This window comes from Necator americanus, chromosome III (genome assembly GCF_031761385.1).
Source record: "Necator americanus strain Aroian chromosome III, whole genome shotgun sequence".
Taxonomy (NCBI): domain Eukaryota; kingdom Metazoa; phylum Nematoda; class Chromadorea; order Rhabditida; family Ancylostomatidae; genus Necator; species Necator americanus.
Genome location: NC_087373.1, coordinates 6,198,426 through 6,219,408, shown reverse-complemented (window position 1 = coordinate 6,219,408; position 20,983 = coordinate 6,198,426). Strand labels below are relative to the sequence as shown.

At 34.2% G+C, this 20,983-nt stretch overlaps 1 protein-coding gene across 4 annotated transcripts in view; it reads right to left on the bottom strand.

Annotated features, from left to right (window-relative positions):
- Nucleotides 1-20,983, bottom strand: part of RB195_008746 (uncharacterized protein) — a gene marked incomplete at both ends in the record, with an annotated part of 98,769 nt that overhangs the window by 7,654 nt on the left and 70,132 nt on the right. For 2 of the 4 annotated variants that reach the window (XM_064195390.1, XM_064195392.1), the window contains 5 exons: nt 982-1,074; nt 2,051-2,186; nt 3,426-3,475; nt 4,513-4,615; nt 6,770-6,851. In XM_064195390.1, the coding sequence (XP_064046535.1) occupies nt 982-1,074; nt 2,051-2,186; nt 3,426-3,475; nt 4,513-4,615; nt 6,770-6,851 (464 nt within the window). Of the gene's footprint in view, nt 1-978; nt 1,075-2,050; nt 2,187-3,425; nt 3,476-4,512; nt 4,616-6,769; nt 6,852-20,983 lie in introns of all 4 variants that reach the window. The other 2 variants (XM_064195393.1, XM_064195391.1) reach the window with 1 other exon arrangement.

The following is a 20,983-nucleotide window of genomic DNA, read 5'->3' as shown; positions in this document are numbered from 1 at the left end:
AGAAAAGACAAGGAAGGAGAGACGAACTTGTGCAAATTTTCGTGCACTAGTCAGTTCCATGAAATACAAGGAGAGTGTGGATTGTCCATGGAGCTCTAGCGAGTTCCAGAATTTCTCTTGGAACTGTACCTAGTTCAACGAAACCTAGCAACAATATCGAGGCAACACGTCAACACAAACAGTTTACTGTTTGGGTGGTCGCTTAATTCAACAAAAAAGTGCGAAAGAGTAGGCGAAAGTAGGAAAATGTGACAGTAGGAATAGAAAGTGCAGGAAATTTTTCTATTCCTACCCAAACGCTCCTTCGACTTAAAGTTTTTGATGTCGATAACACCCTTTTAGGTTATTCTGGCTAGAGACTTTTATTTTTCGTAGGATTTGTTTCGAAATTCTTTCGATTTTCCAGGATTTTTTTTGGTAGTGGAAAGGGGTGGAAATTCGCACAGTTGACTTGAAAATGTCAAATCTTTATCCTCATTGAATTACGTGGGCGGAGGGAGATGCGAGAAAGAGCGTTTAGGCAGTGAACAGTAGGTTTAGTAGGAATAAACAGAGGAAGAGTGACCCGTAATTTAGATCAACCCCTTATTTTCAGGAAAAACCAGAAGAATTCATCGCTGGTAAGCTTACCATAAGTCGGCAAATGACCGCACAGGAACCAAGGTTGAGACAAAAGAAATAAAATAAAACCCTGTAAGCGCTATTAGCCGAACAGAAGACGTGGTTAGCAAGAAGCATTACCATAGCCTGGTTTGCTATGGATCAACATTTTTTTCAGCTCGACTTACAGTAGTTACCAGCGATATGGAATCAGATCAAGTTGACTTGGGGTGTGACCAGTTAAGGGAGAGATCTGATTCTCAAATAAGGAAGAATAAGAAGAAAGGAAAGAAAGAAAACAGTGAATGATTGCGCATGCAAGCACGAATAGGTGTTAGGCTGTGAAGAAATAAGAAAGCAGACCACCCAGCGACTAACCACCTCTCTGGCTTCCGAACAAATTTTGCATAGAAACACCACTTCACCACGTTGACTGTCCAATGTCTCCACACCACAATTTCGTTGACAAACATACTGAAATTTTCATGGATTAGAAGCCTCACTTAAAGGATGTACTTATAAAAATCCAAAAATTTCGAATGTTTTATAGGATTTCCTTTAAAAGAGAAAAAATAAGAGATTTTCAGAGAAGTATAACCATAGGGGATTTTATGTCAAATGATGAAATTATTTATCCTTGATAATTCCTCTTCTTTGATCAAAGTTTCCAGAAATTTCTACCGATTCTAATAACATTTCGACTTAAATTAGAACGAATACGAACAGAAAATCTTCGTGAAAATTCTGAGAATTGTCCAAAAAATGAGCTCAAAAATATGACGAGATGCTCAGTTTTTAGCCGCTTGGACGAGTTTACAGCACCACCACTGCTCCTAACCTGTTCTACACGTACATTACACGTACTGACATGTGAACACACGTATCACACATGAATATCACAGTCACGGAAGCGGAAGTCGCGGAAACTCGTCCGCTGAATTTCCAGCGACCGAGTATCTATCAACAAAATTTGTTCAAATTAAAGAGATTTTTGGAATTTCAAATTTTTTTAAACAATTTTTTTTTCGAAAAAGATGCTCGGGTCCGCACAGATTTACTGAAGACGTGCCATTTAAGCAGCATTTATTATTATTATTTCAGCATTTAAGTTTTTCTAAACATATTATATGTTACTATAATATTAGTATTATTTGTTTATGCTCATATATTATTGTTATTATATTATTTATTTATACATTATATTATTTATTTATTACTTTGCTAGCGCACATCACAACTCGTCCAAATTCGTAAGAAAAATCACACAAAAATGATTTTTTCCCATGGTTGTTGCCTTGCGGACAAAAATTAGATTCAAAGTTATGGTGCAAAAAGTACTTTAAAGCGTTGGCTATTTTTATTTCTGTTGAAATCTTTTGAAATAATCAAATTTTCATTTGTATTCTAATTGAATCTTAGACAGATTAAGAAAAGTAGGAAAAATACGTACCTTTCGGCAATCCACACACATTGCTGCGTAACTTTTTGACGCTAACAAACCGAATTCTGTATGACATAGTAGACAATGTGTTACACCGTTACCAGTTGCACGTCGTCGCATTTTTTCCAAACGATCGACCATTTTACTGGAATCGAAGACAAACGTATAGTAGTAAACAACGCTTCGGATAGAACGAGGAGGCCAGTCAGGCTAATGCATCTACGTCTAAAAATAATTTTCTGGAGCGGAATTTTGCGGATGAATAGATCTCAGCAGAATGCAGAAAAGAAGGCGAAAAATGCTTGAGGATAAAAGCAAATGGATAATACAGAGTGCTGCGGGCTTTTAGGATCGCCGCACTCAAGTAGGCGTTTATCAGTTTTCCAAGAGTCTGATGGACATCACTTATCGTCCGCGCTCGCGAAGAAGATGGATGGGACCCCCGCTAAAAGCTCGACATCAATTAACGTTGAAAGGACGACATGTCAACGTTGATTCTCGTCGTCGTCGTCGCCGTCGACAACGACAACGGCAACGGCAACGATTTCCACTAATTTCCAACGGCATGGCAGTTCGCGGTATCTTCACTTCAGGACCTTCAAGGCAAAAAAAGTGCTATGAATTCGCAAAGTACTGAGGGAAACATACTAAACTCTTCGTGGCAAAAAATATTCACGGAATAAACCATGGATGGCATTCATATCGCATGTCGTTCTGTAGCATTAAAGGAGCTAGCGGCGACTTTACAGCGGTTACAGTATCCTTGTAGTTTTGAACCTAGTTTACCAGAATCGAGATGAGTAGTTGAAATAAGAAGAGAAGGGTTTAGATGAATAAATAGAGAGAAAAAATGGAATGAATGATAATCAAAGATGTCAATCAATGTCTGTTTTTTTGCTTAAACTATTCTTTATTTATTTTTCAAAAAAAAAGTCCAGATGTATGTCTGTTTTTTGCTTAAACTACTCCTTATTTATTTTTTTCGTTTTTAGTAGAAATACATAGAGTAAGGATAAAATTTTCTAGTGAATTTTCGCTTTCGCTGATAAGTAGGTCAGAAGAAGAAGAAGAGGCGAAGAAGATTTGAGGATATCAGGAAATGGAGAATAGTGTGGTGTGTGTGTGGCGATTTTATAGCCGTTCCACTCCTAAAAGCGTTCATGGACTTCCAGAGGATTTGATGGACATCTATCATCGTCTTTACGAAGGCGATAAAAACTCAAATCCTCGACATCAATTAACGTTTAGAGGACCACATGTCAACGTTGATTCTATCGCCGAAATTATAAATACAGCTTCACTTTTCTACATGTCAATGTGCTTTAATTAACTCAAAAAAAAATCCTTGAAAAAAAAGAATTCCTGAAAAAAAAATACCGCTCACCCTAATCGTTGCTGCTCTTTTACTCGACTCGCTTCGGCTTTGGCCAAAACCTGTAACAACAAGATCAACAGTGAATTTTCTGTGTACGGTATTGTTTTTTTTTAAATAATTTTTTTTTGAATGTAAAATATGGCTCTTTAATATGTCCTCCTATTTCACGTGATATGATTTTAAGAAGCATAAATGAGTAATGCCTGAAATTCAGGGAACTGCCAGGGGTTTTACAGTAATCATACCTAGAGCCGCTGCTCACAGTTTCACACTGCAGAAATTTTAAATTTTCGATTTTTTTCAGAATTCTATGTGAATTTAATAAATGAATTTAATAAATGATTTAATAAATAAAAAATAATGTGAATTAAAATACAAAACTACAAGTATTTTGTGTCCCGCTGCAGAAAATTTAAATTTTTGAATCTTTTTTTTCTCCAGAGGTCTATGAAAATTTGGATACAATATTACTAGTATCTTGTTTCAGGAAATCCGCCTCCGAGGAAGAATTAACCCGTCAGAAACTCTCTCAGAATCATTGGAAAATAACCAGAGTAATTTTTAAGAACACCGATCGAAAATATCCGAGCTGTTGACCTCAAATAATCTCTCAGAATTCTTTTTTGGCAAATAAACGGTGATAAAACGGGTAAAATTTTGCCATCACTGGTTAATTACCTTCCTGTTTCTGCAGACTAATTTTAGTACAAATTATTAGAAATTCTAAAACGTTTATTGAACGAATTTTAAATGAAGTAATTACATTTTACCTTATTCACCCACCGAAAAAAATGTCCTATTAAAATTAACATTTGGGTACGTAAAGTACATAAAGTGCATGAATGGTAATTACAGTATGCTAATGAAGTTGCAATTAAATTCAGCCTGCAGAAAATGTCAAAGTTCTAATTTGTTCCATGAATGTAACGTCATTCAAATAAGGATAATGAAAGTAAATGTGAAATACAAATGACGGGAAGAGTTGCAAGAAACGAAAAAAAAGCGCCGCTGCGAGTGAGCGGGTACGCAATTACAGAAAAACCACCAGCAATGCGGCATGGAACGCACAAAAATCGGATTTGAAAATGGCGCCTACTTGTCTGATGTGTTCCTGTTCGGCTTCGGTGATTCCCGTGTTCCCTTTCGAGTTTGTTGGCGATCGTGCTGTCGCTGTACGAACTGACCATCCTGATTTTAGTCTAAAAATACACATACGAAAAAAAAAATCTAAAATTACAGATACACGACAGGTATAAAACAATAAAAAATAGAAAGTAAAATATAATAAAGTAAAAAATGAAAAATAAATAATGAATATAAATCTAAGAATACATATATACGAAAAATATTAAACGCACACTTTATATTTACCGTATACGTATACATACTTTTGTATGAAAATGATCAGAGAAGTATTTTTCTCGCTTTTGTAGCATTTCTTTTAGTTTTTTTTTCCTTTTAGATGCACTAAAAAAGAAATTTCCTTCAATTTATGGTATGAAGAGTTTCTACGAAGAGTCACCAACGCTTTCTATAGTAAAGCTTGAGTCATCATAAATAAATATACAGGTAAATAAACAAATGAACATAAAAATATACGAATAAATAAATAAACCCCCTCCCCGTGGATACCAAGCAGCTTCGAAAAGCACATTTTTCGAAGAATAATAAAAATGTTTAGACCTATTTTTGCATTATTTCGGGATAATTTCTGAGAACTTTTTTTAAAAATTTTCCAAAGAATAGCCTTTGTCATAAAAAGAGAGGAAATAACTTGAAAATTGTAACATTAATGCAAATTGACAAATTCAACATTAATTACGGTAATTAGCACTTGTCGGGAAAAGAGGAGCGAAGAAATTTCTTCTTATTCATATATGTACGTGATGATTTATGCCATCAAAGGTGATTACAGTATCCTATTTATTGTATAGTATCACGATTGCTGCTGTTCTCATTCAATTTTGAGGGAGAAAAGGTAAAAAAAAGAAGAAAGGTGATCATAAGGCAGTGGATCTATCGTACTTTTTGATACGATGGATTCGATCGCTGATTTCTACATTTTTCCAGAAATAAATCTTCAAAAATCCTTCAAGAGCTTTCTCTCCTTAATTTAAATTTCTCCTTAATCCTAACGCAATCTTAAGCAGTGAAAACTACAGCAAAGTTTTTTTTAAAAAAAGGAAATTTTTTTTAGAAAATAAAAAAATAAGATAGAAGGTAATAAATAGAAAAAAAAACTTTTCGGGATACGTGGCGTAAAAAGAAATGGAAAAGGAACTGAATGTAGCAGCACTCCAACACAAATTAAAATACTTTCTGCGATGAACCACTTCTTCAAAATTTTCTTAAATAACTGGAAAAATAAAAAAAATAAACAAGAGTGAAGTCGATGATTCCCATTTTCTTATATTTTAAATTCCTCTGCTCCCTAGAGAACATAATGAACTCAGTAAATGTCATCAGACGCAGCAAAAAAAATCTGCTTGGGACCAACTAATTGGACACAATGACGTGATGGATGAAATCGATGTTGACGTATACCGATTAAACAACAGTAGTTAACCCCAGAAATTCAGTGATGGACTTCAGGAAAAACCATTCGCTTGCGTTTATGCAAATCCTCAATTGGGAACTTATGCAAAAAATTTGTTTGAAAAATTAGAAATTTAAAAATTGACACCAAAAAGTTCACAAAATTCACGACGACGTGGTCGGCAAAAAAGCTATTTTGTGCTGTTTAAGTGTATTCCAGGAATCTGGAATAGACTTCCACGGTCCTTGAAAGCCGTCATTGTGTCACAGGCCAAGCGAACGTCACAATAACAAACTGAGATAAGAGAGGAAGAGGAAAAATAAAAATTTCCATCTCCATCTTTCCTCAACTTTTTTTCCTTGCCTTTATCACATCTAATTTTCCTCTTTTGAGTTCTTCGGTGCTTTTGTCCTACTCATTAATTTTATTTTTCATTTTGACTTTGTAAATTTTTCAAATAGTTTTTCTAACTTCTAACTTTTTAATATTTAATTTTAAAATTTTTTCTACTCACTTGTTCTAGGTTTTTTTTCTAGGGGGAAACCCCAAAAAAGATATAACAACAGCGAATTATTTATCAAATTTCTGAATATTATTTTAATGTCACGAATTTGCTTCAAATATTTTGAAAAGAAAATAAAGTAAAGTGAATGCGGACCCGTTTTTAATATTGCACAATAAATATTGTTTTCTGCTTTTCCTGTACACCTTTAATGTGTGTGAATAAATAGAATAAAAAACGTTACAATAGCGGAGAATTCCGGAGTAATCCAGAAAGATGGAGAACCCTGCAGAAAATGACGTCAAATAAACTCACTGTGCTCTTAGATGCAGATGTCGATCACTGGGACAAACCCATTTGTTCTGCGTTCCACCAATTTCCCAGTCGTTCATAAGATCTGAAATTAAAATACAATATAAGCAGAATATGACAAGAAAAAAATCTGAAAAATACAAAAAAATCTGAATGTAACTAATTCAGAATTTTTTCCTGATTTTTTTCCTGGATAATCTTTGTGGGGACTCCTTTTCTACAGGTCTTTCACCCATGCCAAGATACATTTTCGATTGAAAACTTAACTTTGCTCAAGTAGATTCAAGATTTCTCTTCATGTAGTAGTTGCGGTTGATTTCTGAAGCGACAAAAAAAAAATTCTGTGAACGCGACGGTGTGTGTCGGAGGGAAATTTCGAGGATATTGCGAATGTATTGTCGATGTGAAAGCGATCAAAGTCACATTCTCAGAGCGTGTGTATGTATGCGTGACGACGAGAAATCGTATGAAATAAATTAATGATGAGTTTGAGGGAACAAATATGTCGAAGAAAGAGGACCGAAGAGGCAGCGAACTCTCGTCGCTTAAATGAAGCTCAATTATTCCACGTTAAAGAAGTTTGAGAAATGAGATTTTTTTCCCAACTTATTCGTGAATTTAATGCTAAATAGCTCCTGCACAGAAATGTGCCGAATAAATTTAAGAAGGTTAACTGAAGAATTGCAAAAAAAAAAAGAGAATGATCAAAAATGTAGAGAAAAATTAACTAGAGTCATCGAGAAACATTGATAATCATAGCCGCATATAATTCTTTTAAAAAATTTAATTTTCTCTTAAATTCAAATTAAATTCAAATCAAAGATAAATGAATTATTTTTAAAGTTCAAATTCAAATCTTCACAATTTTTCTAACATAGGAACGCGAATGAATAGAACGTATTTTTAACACGTAACAATTTATTCAATTGTATAAAATATCATCATCTGTAACTGTAAAATATAAATTATGACCTAAAAACAAAAATGAGAAAAAATTGAAAATTTAAGATTTTGGGAAAGAGGAATCCCGATATTTTCCTATAAAAAATTGTTAAGAATATCAAAAATTTTTGTTTGATCGATATATCCACTAGAGAATTTCTTCTGGTTAATTGCACCTTTACAAAAAAAAAGAAAGCGTTACAGAACGCTTTTCAAATCAGGCGTAAGAATTTCCAGAGTTCCACATATTTCTCTGTCACTTCTCAGTCCTTCATAGAAATACAACGGTAGAAATATACCCAAACGAAAAAAAACATGGAAATTTAGAATTATGTAAATATTAAAGTATAAAAGAAGCAGATGCAGAAGAGAAGAGCTTTGCTTTTCATGTATTTGTACATGTGTTTATTTAAATGTCTATTTGTTAGCTTACACGAAAAATTCACGGAAGTACAAAATCTACAGTAGAATTAATCCATAACTTTAAAGGAGTGAATATAAGATGGTGCCTAAGAATCAGAAGAAAAATAATCTACAAATTTTGATATACTTTACCATTAACCTACATAGATCCGGAGAAAACACATGGATACGCTGAGATTATTCTTAGAGCAGATGTTTTTTTTTTTGCTATTAAAACTAACCAAAACACTGTGAACATGTCAATTTGTGCTCAATAAAAAGCACAAAGGGAGTTGAGAGAAGCAAATTCCTAGGAAAATCCTATCTGATCCAAGTTGTTGCTTTTCCACCTGAAAAACTTGCCTTCTTTTTTCTTGTTTTTGAAATTCCAGTAAATTTATCCGATTTCTCGTTTCAGAATTCCCGTAAGTAAACGAGTTGAAGAGCACAATTTTCGGAGAATGATCACTTAAAAGGAAGGAACGAAGATACGATAGAAAGAAGAGGAGAGGAAAAGAAAGAAGAGAAAGAAAGAATACAATAAGAAGGATTCCGATTCATAAAATTATGAAGAGAACATCTCAGAAAGCTTTCCATAAATTTTCCTCAAAACTGGGACCGTTAAAGGAATGTTGTGGACACACAAAGAGTCATTTTTCCTAAAATGGATGCGAAATTCCCCGTAAAAATTTGAAAGGAAAAATAAGAGGAGGAGGAGGTAAGGGGACTGCAAATTGTTTTCGTTTTTTTGAAGCGGTGGGCGGTGGTGTGGTGGTGGTGGTGGTGGAAGGAGAGCTCTGGATGAACACCATTACGTATGGTTACGGTAAAAAAAAAACATGACGTCATTTTTCGCATAGAACAGGAATTATTAATGCATTTATTCATAGCTATGCATGGTCGTAGGAAGGACGTTGAATTTCGCTAGAAATGGTTAGAAGTTTTTTTTTCCATAAAGAAGTCCATAAAACAAAAAAAAATATTGATCGTCGCCAATTTTATTGGTATTTTTATTGGTATTCGTGGTATTTATTCGAATGGCAGCTAGACTCTGAGTCCTAAAAATTTGCATTAGGAGTGGGGTGAAAAAATTGAATAGTGCCGTCACGGAATTATTTGGATATTTCCATAGGCATTCAGGCAATGAATCCTGAAAATCTGCATTGGGATCGGAGGAGAAAAAAGTTGAATAGTCCCGTTGTGGAATTATTTAGCTATTTCCAAGGAAAAGAGGTAAAAGATTCACCTCAAAAAATCACTGGAAATTCTTTTTTTCTGGATTCTTCATGTGGATTTTCACCTGATCATATATCTAGGAATACTATGTAGGGACAATAGAGGAATGACACCACATAAATACGCAATTGTTAGGGTTATGGGCGTTATGGCCTCTGAAAAACAAGGATTACAGGAAATGCTGCAAAATCTGCCGCCAGCTCAACCAACGTAAGCTGAGATCAGCTCTGGATTGTAGACGTGGCGACATTATAAGCTTATCTTTCAAACATTTAGAGATGAGAAAACCGATTTCTTACAATTTCTTTCTTTCTTTCTTTTGAATGTGAAGGATTTTTAAAAAAATTGTTTAGAATGAATTAAAAACTAAAAAGTTATTGACAAAAAAAGCTCAGAATATTTAATATTATTATTTATTTATTTAATAATATTCAAAAAATAGCTCAGAATATAATATTTAACTCAAAGTTATTTGAAAAGCGATGAACTTATTTTCGACAGTGATTAAAATGGAAAAATTAGGAAAAAATAAACGCGGAAACAAGGAAAACACCACTAAAAAGTATAGTATATATAAAATCATTGGTTTTAAAGGAAAATCTTTGGAATTTTCCAAAGAATCCAAGATACTTGCCTAGAAATCTGAATAATAACCAAGAAGATCTAAATATGATTCGGATCAGGTAGAACGGAAACAGAAATCAGAAAGAAAGCGATTCGAGCAACGTTTTCACCAAGAAAGAACAAACACAAAAAGAGAGGGAAAATCCAGAAAACTGCATTGCACTAGCGGAAGAAAATGTTGAAAAATCGCAATGTTTCGTTTCAGAATATTTCTAATCCTTGCTTATTATGTAAGAGCACCTAAATAAAAAAATAAACCAAATGAATAAGTAAATACATGTAGAATTAAGGAGATTACAACTGAAAGAACACGAAGGATCCTATATAAATCCCGTTTTTTTCAAATCAAACAAAAAAAAACTGGAACAGAAAGTTCTGGAATTTATAGTTGAATGAGAGACATAGATATTGATTAATTGTAGTTGTAGCAGCGTTATCTCACCTCCTCCTTTCGGTTCCCGTTTCTATGGTAAATCGAATCGTTCCCCTCGTAAATATTATGCTTCATGCTTAAGTTCCTGAACATAACAACCGGGGAAACTTTTGGATTTTTATCGAGTTCTAGCCGGAAGTGGAATTTCCCCGGAAAGTTTGTTTATTCAGAGGTTTCGCAGAAAAAAAAACAATTTAGCAAATTTATTTACAAAAAAAAAGATACACCTGACTTATTATAATTTTTATTATTATTTAAGTATTTTCATTGGAATAATATTTATACTGTTTATAAATAATATTAAAATACTAAAATATTAAAATAATATTCAGTTATTATTTCGCTATCTGCTATTCACATCTATTTGTAAAATTCATATATTATTTATTTATATTATCACAGAAAATTTATTCTTATGTTATTTACGCTACAATCGATTAAAAAGACCTAATACGCGGCGCGATTCCATAAACGGTTGTGTTTTCGAAGTGGGACCCTTGCCAGTTTCAATCTCTAATCGGGCTGCAGAGATGGATAAGGGTCCCATTGCGCTGTTTCAAGAGCAACTCACGATATTGCAGAGGATTTATCTATATGCTACTTACATATTGTTTTTATAATTATTAGGTGATACTTTTGCAGATTTTTGAGGATTGATAAAAGTGACTTGAGTAGTGAGAATTAGTCCAAAATATAGAAGAAATAAATGAATTTAAATATATGAAAAATTTATTACAAATTTTACATGTGTTTCAATGTACACAAAAAAAAACTTTAAATTCCGTTGATACCGAGATAAAATGGTGAAATTCGGAGAATCTGTCCAAATTTACAGGAAAACCGTGAATCAATAAAAAAAAACTTTTTTTTTCTCGTAATAAACAAAGGAATTCTTATAGATCACAAAAAAAGAAGATTATAGGCCTGGAACCCAATAAAAATTATTTCTCACAGATATTTTCGTGTCAGTTGAATTTGATCTATAAAATAAATGTTTTGTCCTGAAAATTCTCCGAAAAAGAAAAAGAAATTGTTCTTAATAGTTATAATCGAGCTCTGTTGGTTCCACGATGATAAGCCTTTCATTTTCTCCGTTTATTACGAGAAAAAGAGTTTTCTATGGAAAAGTCAGAAATTTCATCAGAATTATTAGATGAAATAGCGATTTTTTGCATCAGAAAGCCATAGAATGTTCCCTGCAGACTGTAGCTGTTATTTGATTGCACAGCGAGAAACGTAGCTTGCAAAAGAATTACGAAAAAAAAAACACAAAGAAGCTTTTGATGTAGATTTGCATTAACGCTTAAAAGAAAAAGGCACAGGCTCAAAAAGAGGAAGAAGAAGAAAAGATGTGCGTCAATGAGACACATTTCACATATTTGCACATTTAAAGTATATTTTTAAAAAAAGAATCGGGGAAAAAAATCAAGAAAGAAATAATCTTTTTGAAAATCAGAACAGGCCATGAAGCTTTTTGTTCGGCGTAACGATTTCGTTGTTTTCTCTTTTCCGCTAGAAACTCAGAAAAAAAAATGATATATTTGAAAAATTAAAAGAAAAAAAGTAGAAAGGGTGTATAAAAAATGTATATAAGTTGAGTTTAAAAAATAAATAAATAAAAATAAATAAAAATTTGCAAATCAAGTAATTTCAAGTAGTTTTGTCAAAGATGGTCTACTAAGAGTCTACGAGAAACACATTGCTGTCACATTTATAAAACAAAAAGAAATGCAAAAAAAATGAAATTTAGATTTTTTCAGATAGATAATTTTTTGATAAAATTTCAGTTGTCGCTCTATTTCTTTAGATAGAAACAAACAAATCGGATAAGAAAAAGTAAAGCGAAAAAAGGAGAAAGGATAAGTAAATCCCAAGTATATCAAGATCATCCTTGAATACCAATATTATCCCATATCAAAAATATCCCTATTTATGGAATTCCCCTGGAATTCCCCCGGGGAACAGAGCAGATGAATTCGAGGGACGAAATAAAGAATTGACGTGTTCTTCGACTTTTTCTGCATTTTACGGCCACAGAATTGGGTTTTTCTTTACGCCTACAGAATTGGGTTCTTTTTTTTTCGGATTCCGTCAGATGGCCAGCTTAACGCTAAAACCCCTCGGAATAAATTGAAGCTTAGCACGATTCTCGCACGTCGACGACATCGACGTCATCGTATGGTGTGGCGCTTCAGAATTCGACAACTGACATGAAGATGTGAATTTTAATGGAATAATTTATGAATGGGGATTGAGATAAAATTATGGATTTAATGAATGTGGGCTTAAAGGAATCAGTAATCAGGAAACAAAAGAGAGCGGGGAATAAAAGAGGTAAAAGAGAGGAGAAGATTTTTTTCTTCCCCCCTCCAATGGAAGTGGAAGAGCAGCGGATGATGTGGGGAAGATGAGAGAAAGAAAAAAAAGAAGGATTGCGGGGATTCTCGCACGTGAATCCATTTAATATTCCATTAAGCGATTCTTCTGGTGCGGAGAAAAGAAAAAAAACACCCGTTTTGGTGACGAGAAGAAAATCGTGCGACGATGAAGACAGCTGCTATAAAAGACGGAATTGAGTAGAGGAATGGATTTGTGGATCGGTAGACGCCTGAGGCGAAATTTGAGGGGGGAAAAATTCCCAGGAAAATTTAACGAAGTCATCTACATAACCTTATCGTGATGACAACTCATTAACTAAGAGTTAGGCGTGAAGAGGTCTTAATTAACCACCGATGAAAATTTTTATCCCGGGTTCTGCGAATAAAATATGGATGCGTTGCGTGGCCGGAGGAGGAGGAGGAGGGAAAACACGGGAAAATCGGGAAAAATTTCTCATGGATATCACCAACCTTCTTCATTCTCATCGAAAATACTGCTTAAATGTCTAAGTAGCGACATTCAAACGGTTAATGTGTTAGTAGGCGTTGTGTTGGTGCAGGCGCCGCCGCCGCCATCGACGTTGGATGCCTTCGGTGGCGCTCCGAGCTCCCCCCCCCCCCATTCCCTCCACCGGCCGAGACGAGTGTGTGCCTCACACTATCGATTCCCACATTCACATTCCCCCTCAGGCGTATTATCATATAGGCGATTCGCTACATTTCGATGTAAAAAAAAAGAAATTGATGCTGTGTCGGCTAACTACGAGTTTCGAAGATGAAATGGGACTCGGACGGGACCCACTGAATACATTTCTCTTTTCGAACCTTCTTTTCTCTTCTTCGAACGTCATCGAGCAGGATCGTCAGAATAGCTAATAAAGAGACTCCACTTCGATGTAAAAAAAGAAATTGATGCTGTGTCGGCTAATTACGAGTTTCGGAGACGAAATGGGACTCGAACGGGACCCACTGAATACATTTCTCTTTTCGAACCCTTCGAATGTCATCGAGTTGGATTGTCAGCATAGCTAATAAGGAGACTCCACTTCGATGTAGAAAAGAAATTAATGTTGCGTCGCTAATTATGTTTCGAAGACGAAATGGGACTCGGATGGGACCCGCCTTAAAACACTTCTCTTTTCAAACTCCGCGAATTTCATCGAGTAGGATCGTCAGAATAGCTAATAAAGAGACTCAAACAGAGACCAATGAAATTCGACACCGTGACATATTCAGACGTAATGAATGCAGGGAAATTGGCAGATTTTGAAGCGACGACCAACATAGTCAGGAGAGTATCCACGTCAAAAAAAAATTCCCCGTTTCAAAGTTTCTGCTGCAACATTTCCCGAAATTTTCAGCTTTTCATTTCGGATGAGAGCTGTGAAAATAGTAATTAATTGAGTAATTTCGTGAAAAATTTAGTTGAAAAGTCCGAAACGAAATTCCAGCAATAAAACCCGAGCGTATATAAAAAGATGTGAAATTTTTAAAATTACTGCAATATGGCAGCAATAATTTGCAGGAGATTTTCAAAAGGAAAAAACCACTCTACGTTTTATTCAAAAACATAATAAAATTCCACAAAAAAAGAGAGAAAACTGTGAGTTTGAGATCGATTCGAGGGAAAACAAGGGATCGTCGAAAGAAAGAGATCGATACCTCTTTATTTTTAATGTTTTTGTTGTTTTTTCTGTTTTTGTTTAGAAAAAACAGATAATTTTATGAATAATTTCATGAAAAATTCTCACTGTACATAAAAACCCCTTGCCTTAATCATCATCTTCAATTCTATCAAAAGAGAACTTAAGTACTTATTATTATTTTAACTTTAACTTCATTATTGTTTTTTATTATTATTAATTGGAAAAAATTAAACATTTTGAAATAAATAAATTAAAAAGAAAATAATGAAGGTAATATTTAAATGTAAAAAAGAATTCGTCGACATAGGTGTGGAAGCGATATTGGGGCAAAAAATATTATTATTTCTCGGGTTTCAAAATAAAGATAAATTCATGGATTTTTTTTTGTCCGGAAAATTTTTAAAAAATTCTGAACGAAAAAGAAAACGTGGGAAATCGCAGCGGCAAACGAAACCGAAATGGAAACGCTAAACAATACTTCGGCGTTCATGCTGTTCATGCACGCACCGTCGTTTCTATGACTTCCGGTATTTCCAGCGGCGATTTTCCCCATCTGAACTGGAAGATTACCGAGCACTGGTACCTTAGAAGAAAGACTATGGAATTACAAGAAGAGACTAGGAATAAATAAATAAATAAATAATTTAGATAAATAGAATTATAATATGACTATATAGATTATCTTAACAAAAAAAAACAACAACATTAATTATAAACAAGTCGATAAACAAGTTATTAATAAACAAGTCGATGGTATCTGGCTGGCACGTTGCGAAGAAGTCTCCATGCGTGACTTTCGATAAACCTCGACATGTTGATGTTTCAATAATTGTTTTCTTTAATATTAAATATAAAAGATTAAAATAAAATATAAATATTAAAGAAAACAATTATAAATAAACAGTAAAAGTTTCCTGTACAATAGTAGCACAAGAAATTTGTGCAGTTTTCCGTTCTTTAGTTCCTTTAATTAGTTAGTTGGTTCTTTTTAGTTTTCTTCATTTTTATCCAGAATTTGAGAGCCGGAAATGGATATTTTTTAGGTTTTGTTGTTTTGAAGAAAAGTACCCTATGCCTTTTTATTTTTTATTTTTTATTTTCATGTTTTCATTTGATACAGTAAACAGGTACTGTTCGCTTTGAAATTTGAAGTAATTCCTACAATAAATATGATATATATGTAGTTCTTATAATATCATTTATAAGAAATTATCGTTATAAATAATTAATATAATTTTCAATAAGAAAAGATTATTCTGGAATAAAGATAATAAAGGAATAAAATAAGGTTGCAAATAATTTTTGCGTGAAGTGAAAAACGAAAATGATCTAAAAGTAGAATTTATATTTTGAATAAAGAATAATTTGAGGATGCAGAGCGAGGAGAATTCCAGGAAAGATCAGGAGTTGATCAGAATAGAAAACGAGCGTACAGGATGTATCTATGGGTAGAACAAAAAAGCCTATGAGTCGTATGTTCCATTTCTTCCTAGGAACGTACAGATGGACGTGAAAAATAATTTTAAAAAAAATGAAGGAAAGGATTCGAAGAAGCCTTGCACTGCGTTAAAAACTGTAACGCATCGTTCGCCACTCGCGACGCATCCGCAACGATAACGCAAATTTTTCCTCTAACATGCACTTTCTTTAGATTCTTTTACTTCTCATCAACTTACAAGCGAATTTATTTGAAAATTTGAATTTTTTATTGTAAGAAAGAAGCAGCAAAATTCTGAGGTTACGGTAATGAATGTGTGCGTAATGAATGGTGAATTCATTTCTGATTAGTCGAGTAATTTAAATGAGAACAAAATAATGCAATCCTTCTGCAAGAAAATTATAAATAAGTTCTTTGAAAGTGCGAAATGCGATCAATAGAGCGATACGATACGATACAGTACATGATCTTCTCGTCAGGATTTTTCCACTTTTTTCCTGAGCAATATAAAATCGATTGAACCGTATCTAGTCCCTCTTTGTATCTCGTATTCTACTTCTGGAAAATTTTTCTTTTTTTTTCAGATGGTTCTTTTTTGTTTTCTAATTCACGTCCTGTTAAATAAGCCGTTTTTCAAACGGGTGTTTGTTTTTTATGATGCGTCTTCAAAGCGATAAATAAATAAGGGGATAAATAAATAAGAAAAATAAATATTGATATTCTTAAACGAAATTTTCTTCTTCTATGAGTTGGTTACCGCAAAAACATATCAGTATCCCTTCCAGGATACTTCAATGATTCTAAAGAGTAGCACTTAACCACTGTTGGAAGAGGATACGGTAATAAATCAGCACAATAAATAAACACATAAACACATAATAATAAATACAATAACAATAATAATACAACATAAGAAATAAATAAACAGGAACCAAGGAAAAAGAAACGAGCTAATTATTAGGATCCTTAAAGGCAGTATACCACGAATCTGAGGTGGTGCGGATTTCAGGTGGAGTATCCGTATACGGGGTCGTAGATTATGGAGAGGGGATTATTCCGTCTATTTCTTCCTGGTTGCCGTAAAAAACGTCCCAGAAGATGCGGCGCGTGCACAGGGTTGACGCGCTCCAATCGAACTCGTCGTCGAAAATAGCGCGCCGGATCGTTCGCGGCCGTATCGTCTGGGCTGCTTTTTACGGCAATTAGGAAGAAATGGACAGGATCACCCTTCTCGCAATAATCTGCGATCCCATGTTGAGACTCTCCACCTGAAATCCGTACCACTCCAGATTCGTGGGGTGATGCCTTCGGACCTTAAAGCCGCGTAGGTTGTCCGGAGCTTGACTGAAGCGGAACCGAAGCTGGGCTGGATGGAGGAAACGTTGTGGAGTTGTGTACGTAGTGTGCAGCGCCGGGGCGGGAAATAGCATAATATGATCTGTTATTTACGTTCACCCTCAATTAGCCATAAAATATCGTCAATAGAATGGCGAGGGCCGCATGCCGCCGCCGTTGTCGTCGCCGGTCGGTTGGACCGGCCGGGCGACCGGCTGCCAACAAACGCTTCAACTGTCATCATGGTCGTCGTCAACAAACTGTTTACCTCTCTATACCATGGATATATGTTATCATGGATATCTATGAATATATGCGCTTGTGCCTGCGAGAGCCTGGATAGTCTAGAGGTAATTCGGGAGTGTTTGATAGTTCTACAGACGAGAATCATTCGCTATTAGCCGAACAGGATAAATTTACCTTTCTTGCCCTTCTTCATTGCGTAATCCTAAACTTTTTTTTAAAATTTCCTATGCGATCCTATAATATGTCGCTATATGTACAATAATTTCTCAGAAGAAAAAGAAAAATTTGTCAGAAAAATTATTGTCAGCTATAGCGACATATTATAGGATCAGAGAGAAAATCTTTCAGGAATACGCAATGCAGAAATATTCAGTTATAAGAGTAAATTCCATACTCGGTGGAAAATTTTCTCAAATCTTCCCAATTTTTCTTCAATAGCAAAAATTTTTCGAAATTCCCACTCTAGCTCTAGAGAATTCTTCTGAAAATCAATAAAAGAGATGTAATCAATCAGATCATGAAGGTTTTTACTTAAAAAAAGGAGACACTTTTGTATTGTATCAAATTCAATAATTTTTTGGTGCTGTATTAAATTCAAAAATGTTTAGCGTCAAAAAATAATAAAATAGATGGAATAAAACAAAATGAATCTTTCATATATGATAGGAAATATTTTGAAGTGTTTTTCGAATAACAAAACTGTGATAAATAAGCAGCAAAAAGTCAGCAACCAAACTGTGGACTGAACACGGGGACCAGTTCTCGCACTGTTACTCCGTAGAATACGTACTTCACAGGAGGAGATGAAAAATGAAAGGAAAGCTCTTTATTCGCTAAAATAACGTGGAAATGCTCTAGGCGAAGACCGCAAAAAACCCTCATAGCCTAATCGTGGGCGAAGATTTGTGTGTGTGTGTGTCAGTCCGCAATTGCAGATTTGATAAGATTTATGGGGCGCGAGAAAATTGCTGCACTCAGAACGTCATGGGATATTCTGGAAAAAATGAACGTCTCAGCACAATAATTCACAACATATACTGCAGTTTATCATCACCACATATATGGTTGCGAGGAATGGAATTGTTACCCAGCAGAAAATGTTCTGCTAATAGCGTTTTTTTCCTTCGAGGATAGTGAGGGGGCAGGATAAAAATGGAAACACTACAATTAAGCGATGTAATTACAACGTTGCCTAAAAATTGCTCTATTTTTCTTCTTCTTCTCCGTTTTTTTTTTTTTTTGAAAACCAAGAAGTTAGATAAAGAACCATCGTGTGGCAGGCGTTAATGTGCAGCAAAAATTTCCAGAAAATTCTTTTTTTTTCAACAGAACTTCCTGCTAATAGTGAGTTATTCGTCGAATTTTCGAGCAACTGGAACAATTATGGCTGGAATTCGACCGAAAATACTCTTCCATAGCAGATTTCAATTCCATCCTTATCGAATTATTTTTTTTTCTGTTCAAAAAGAGAACGTTGCACGCGTGAACGAACAATAACCGAGAATTCCTCGGAATTGCGACGATTGCACGATGGCAAAAAAAAAAGAAAAATTCCTCGATGGATGCATTAGCTCATGTTTCTTGGAAGGGGTTTTTTTTGCTTGCTGGAACGCGTGGTGGAAGAGAAGAGAAACGTTGCGTTCATTGGATTCGAACGGCTACGGTGTCTATTTCCGACGGTGGCTCTCTATCTCGCTTTTTTTTGCCGGGATAAGTGTTTACAAGCCCAGCTGGCTTCTGTGCAGAAAATAATGGAGCCATTCCAAGGATTGGATGTCATTTGCACAGAAATTCTCCTTAGAGTCGAAGAAAAAACTACTTTTAAGAGTGCAGAGCTTCGATAAAGCGGTGAATTTCATTCACAGGATTTTTTCTTTTCGTTGTGAGAAAAACAAAGAGAAGAACTTCTCATTCGAGGATTTTCCAAGAAAGAAATCGATGAGGACCTCTTCTGAACGAATGAGAAGGTGAAAAGGTGCAGTTGCTTTTGTCCGCGCGATTCGAAAATATTAAAGAGAAAATTGAATTTTTCCTCGCATGAGCACATCGGCTGGTGAGGCGAAAAAATCCCGGTCGGTCGTCGATCCCCGAGGGCTGGGGGGGGGGGGAACTGGCTGACTGCCACCGCGGACTGGATTTAACTGCCCCTAGGCTGACTCTATCTATATGTACATCGACGAACGGAACGCGGAGAAAAAAAAGCCAATCAGGAGAACATTAAATACCTCCATGGTGGCTGGAAAAAGTCATGTATATATGCCTGGCGTATTTATAGAGTATCCAGGAATAATCGAGATCCAGATATATGACTGATGCTGACCGTTATTCGAGAAGGTTCGCCTGTCAGCGCTACGTATTTACCACCGAGTAATAGTAAATAAGTGTAGCATGGAGATTTAAGAAATTTTTTTATAATATTAATAAGAATAGAAATATTTTTGTGTTACATGCAATCATTTCCTTTCAAAACCACTTACGAGAAAAAACAGAAGAAACAAATTATTCAAAAATTTACGATTAGTAACTCCTCTCACAAATAATAAATAATAAAAATATTAAATAACGAATAAAATAAATAATGAATAATAGTTATTTTGTTTAATTTTATTAGTAATATAATAATAGTTATTTTTATATTTATTGTTTTATTTTATTTTTATTTTTTATCACTTTATTTTCTTTTTTCTATTTTATTATAATATAATAATAGTTATTTTTTGGTTCATGTCCCCTCACTAACAACTCAACATCATCCTGTCACAAGTAATAAATAAAAAACTAATAAATAACAAAAGAAGAAATAAAAAACAATAGAATAAATAATACTAAATAAATGATAAATAAATAACAGTAGTGAAATAAATAATGAATAGAAGCATAAATAACTAGCATATTAGTGTCTTACTATTACTTAATAGTTCATTATTTAACGGATAAAAAAATCCAGAAAATAGATAGAGAAAAAAGATCATTTTCGTGCTGATGTATGTTCTATGTAGTTATGATGGGTTGCATATGGCCAGCTATCGTTTCTTTCCTTCCAGAAAACAAAGGCAAAGTGAATAAAACTCCATAAAAAAATAAAAGTAGATAAATAAAACTTCAATGAAAAGTAAAATAAATAGAAATTCTCTGAACTGCATCGGATTGGCACAAAAACGCTACAAACAAAAATATTATATTCAGGAGTGAAATTTCAAAATCGAATTGAATCCAGCGCTCCGATTTTTTCTAAAAATCTCACCTGATTTCTCAATTAATAACAAATTAAAACTAATTAAAATTATTGGTAAGTGATGAATACCTAATCAAGTTCTCAAATTTTCCATGAATTTATTTCACAAATTTTCAAATTTTCTATGAATGACACTAATATGCTAATTATTTTCCTCTTTTTTTTCTTCACAAATTTCTAGGAATTCTAATATGGGTAATGTGCAAGATAAATGATAAATACGTGATTAAATTCTCAAATTTTTCACCATGAATTTCTTCCACAAATTTCTAGGAATTCTAATGTGGGTGATGTGCGATTTG